Here is a 3,598-nt window from a genome sequence, read left to right on the forward strand (position 1 = left end):
ACCAACTTGGTGCCATATCCCCGTATCCACTTCCCTCTGGCCACCTATGCCCCTGTTATCTCTGCTGAGAAGGCTTACCATGAGCAGCTCTCAGTGGCAGAGATCACCAACGCCTGCTTCGAGCCAGCCAATCAGATGGTAAAATGTGACCCTCGCCACGGCAAGTACATGGCTTGCTGCCTTTTGTATCGTGGTGACGTAGTGCCCAAAGATGTGAATGCTGCCATTGCCACCATCAAGACCAAGCGCACCATCCAGTTTGTGGACTGGTGCCCCACTGGTTTCAAGGTGGGCATCAACTACCAGCCACCCACTGTAGTTCCTGGTGGAGACCTGGCCAAGGTCCAGAGGGCTGTGTGCATGCTGAGCAACACCACTGCTATTGCAGAGGCCTGGGCTCGACTTGACCACAAGTTTGATCTGATGTACGCTAAGCGTGCCTTTGTTCACTGGTATGTGGGTGAGGGTATGGAGGAGGGGGAGTTCTCTGAGGCCAGAGAGGACATGGCAGCTCTGGAGAAGGATTATGAGGAGGTTGGAGTCGACTCCATTGAGGGTGAGGGAGAGGAGGAGGGAGAGGAGTATTAAAAAAGGACAATAAGACATAAAGGCACAAGTTGGATAGGAAACAATCGATTGCAATGTGTTCCTGAAAATGTCAATTTGGATCTTAATGTGTTCCTGTGATGGGAAGGGCCAGAGGGGACATAACAAGGTTGTTAGGTTGGAAGTAGGTTGGGGTTTGCTCTTTCAAGGGTAAGAAAGAGGAGTATTTAAGGGACATATTTAAGGGACATATTTAAGGGACATATTTAAGGGACATAAAGCACTAGTTAAACGGGAAACAATTATTTAAAATTTGCATTCCAAATGTGTGTCTATGAAATGTTTGGCTATGTTCATACTAAGAAATCCCAAAAATGTCTGTTTCTCCTAAATAAATCTTCTGTAACATAAAGTTGTCTGTGTTGTTAATATAACTTCTGTCTTTTTAAGAATGAATGAGTCTGTGAGTGATCAGTCTTTCAAATTCTAATTTTGAATCCTGGACCATTTTATGTAATAAAGAAATTGTAGGCTTAGTTTGACAAATAACAGTGCAACAACATGCAGTGCGTGTCTTGTTTTGCAGAATATAAACAGTACATTATTATCTTAGAAATGAGTGTTATAGTTTGTGGTTAGGACTACATTAAACATATTTTAACTAAGGCTAACCTTTACAGATTGACAGTTCTTTCTTTTTCAGTGTCGAGCTTTGATTCATGAAGAAAACGGTGCTCTTTAGTTGATGTAAATCTGAGATGTTGACTCATGCTCAATTATGCAAGTCTTCATTTCAACTGTGAAGGCTTGAACTATGTGAGATCAGCATTTTGCATTTTCAGAAGTTGATGTTAATTGGTAAAGAAACTTGAAAAATGTCTGCATGGTTTTGTTACAGAGCTCTTAAATTCATCCTAAACACAGTGAAAGTCTTTACAATTAGCTCTTTCTATCCATTTAAACTTTATTTAACCAGGTGAGTTCCTGTGAGGTTAGAAACCTATTAAGCATAAAAAGTTGCAAATGAAACAATAAAAAAACAGACAGCAGATAAACAATATTGAAAACAGATAATACTAACATAAGGTTAAAACCTGTAGGCCACAAATAGACACAATTAAGAGTGGAGTAGTTTACCTGAGTTTATAATGGTCTTGAATTCTGACAGAGATATCAGATTCATCAATGTGAGGCTTTTTACAGACTATTTCAAGTGACTGGAGCAGGAAAAATTAAGTTTATAGATTAGGGACAGATGGTATATGTTAATCCATGGGTACCAGCTGGTCCCAGCTCTCCAATAAAATTTGGTAGGATAATTTAAACTCCCTGTAATTTCGACAATAAGCCATACAGCCATGGACCAAATCATCAAAACATCTTCCAAATGAGGTTTTGTGTTCAAAATCACAGTCTTCCTATTACAGTCACAGTTTCTTGGTGGCTCTAGTGTTCTGGGTATGAAACAGTTACTGCGGCAGAGACAGGAGGAGTTTATCATGTGCGCACTTCACCCCTCCTGCTGAAGAGGCAGAGTGTGGTGCATGAGCAGATCAGCTTCAGACGCCGCAGACCTCAGACACGAACACTCCTCAAGCTTGTCTCATTACATTGTATAATATTGACAAGCCATCATGGTAAGGAAAATATTTTAATCATTTTTCTCCAGTTATTGTTTGAAAGGCGAAGGGAAGGGGAGTAAATAAGGGAGCTCAAGAGATATTTATCTGATGTTATCCATTCATTTACTATAGAGAATGATGGTAGTACATTGTTTGATTGTCAATGTGCTTATTGTTAGATACATTTAATTATACATTGTTGATTTTCATACTTATAAAAATGTTACCTAATGCATTCATGCACTGCAAATGCCTAATCCTTGTTAAATCAAAAGATGATTTTATGTTAAATTATAAATCCACTGACTGTCTTCAAAACCAAGACATCTAAAATATCTCTCTTTCCTATTTACTGTATCAAATTTGCTTTGACTTCTATTGAATGTGAATGTGGCTTTTTAAAGCGACAGCACCCCGCAACATGTCTGACCTAGATAATCCCCTCTCCATACAGTAATCCAGCACGCCATAGACATGGTCTTAATGTTGGAGCAGACAGTAGTAGAAAACTCGTGGCTTCATGTAAAATAAATGATAGACTGAACCTCAGTCAGATACGCTATCACAGACAATAGAGTGTGTAAAAGTAAAGGCCTTTCATGCAAGGTGGGGAGAATAAATTGAAACAGTCTATGACGCACTGCTTTTGTGCTGTTCATTTAAGGGCTATCAAAAACACCTATTTTTTGGTACCTTCTTGGCTTTGTGGCTTTTCCTACCTCTTTTTAAGGAGGTATTTTTGAGTGTGCAAAAGGCATGAGATTAAAAAAAAAAAAATCTGTAATCCAAATCTTCTTCCTCTGCACCCCAGCGTGAGTGTATCTCCATCCACGTCGGTCAGGCTGGTGTCCAGATTGGCAATGCCTGCTGGGAGCTTTACTGCCTGGAACATGGGATCCAGCCGGACGGACAGATGCCCAGTGACAAACCCATTGGAGGAGGAGATGATTCCTTCAACACCTTCTTCAGTGAGACTGGAGCTGGAAAGCACGTCCCCAGAGCTGTCTTTGTAGACCTGGAGCCCACTGTCATCGGTAAACTGTCATTTCCTCTGGCTGAACATTATTTTAGGCAAGTTAAAATGAAATATCTGAAATGGTAAAAAAAAAAAAGGTAACCCATAACTGATTCAGTGTCTGTTTTTGTCTGATAAGACGAGGTGCGCACTGGGACTTATCGCCAGCTGTTCCACCCCGAGCAGCTGATTACTGGCAAGGAGGATGCTGCCAACAACTACGCCCGTGGACACTACACCATCGGCAAAGAGATCATTGATCTGGTGCTGGACAGGATCCGTAAACTGGTGGGTGACTTGATATCAGGAGGGATCCATTCCTAATTTCAAATTAAATGACATATCAGCATCTCGTATGTGATTACTGTCTCTCCTTTTCTGTCCCCAGGCTGACCAGTGCACTGGCCTTCAGGGC

General features: G+C 41.0%; 2 protein-coding genes across 2 annotated transcripts in view; both read left to right on the forward strand.

Annotated features, from left to right (window-relative positions):
• Positions 1-958, forward strand: part of LOC123974643 (tubulin alpha-1A chain-like) — a 3,137-nt gene extending 2,179 nt beyond the window's left edge. The window contains exon 5 of the mRNA XM_046055470.1: positions 1-958. Coding sequence (XP_045911426.1) covers positions 1-588 — 588 coding nt within the window. The 3' untranslated portion in view covers positions 589-958.
• A 1,207-nt stretch (positions 959-2,165) lies between these two features.
• Positions 2,166-3,598, forward strand: part of LOC123974644 (tubulin alpha chain-like) — a 2,991-nt gene continuing 1,558 nt past the window's right edge. Inside the window, exons 1-4 of the mRNA XM_046055471.1 lie at positions 2,166-2,183; positions 2,980-3,202; positions 3,323-3,471; positions 3,531-3,598. The exon at positions 3,531-3,598 is cut by the window's right edge and continues 191 nt beyond it. Of these exons, the coding sequence (XP_045911427.1) occupies positions 2,181-2,183; positions 2,980-3,202; positions 3,323-3,471; positions 3,531-3,598 (443 nt within the window). The 5' untranslated portion in view covers positions 2,166-2,180. The remainder of the gene's footprint in view (positions 2,184-2,979; positions 3,203-3,322; positions 3,472-3,530) is intronic.

This window comes from Micropterus dolomieu, linkage group LG08, assembly GCF_021292245.1.
Source record: "Micropterus dolomieu isolate WLL.071019.BEF.003 ecotype Adirondacks linkage group LG08, ASM2129224v1, whole genome shotgun sequence".
Taxonomy (NCBI): Eukaryota; Metazoa; Chordata; class Actinopteri; order Centrarchiformes; family Centrarchidae; genus Micropterus; species Micropterus dolomieu.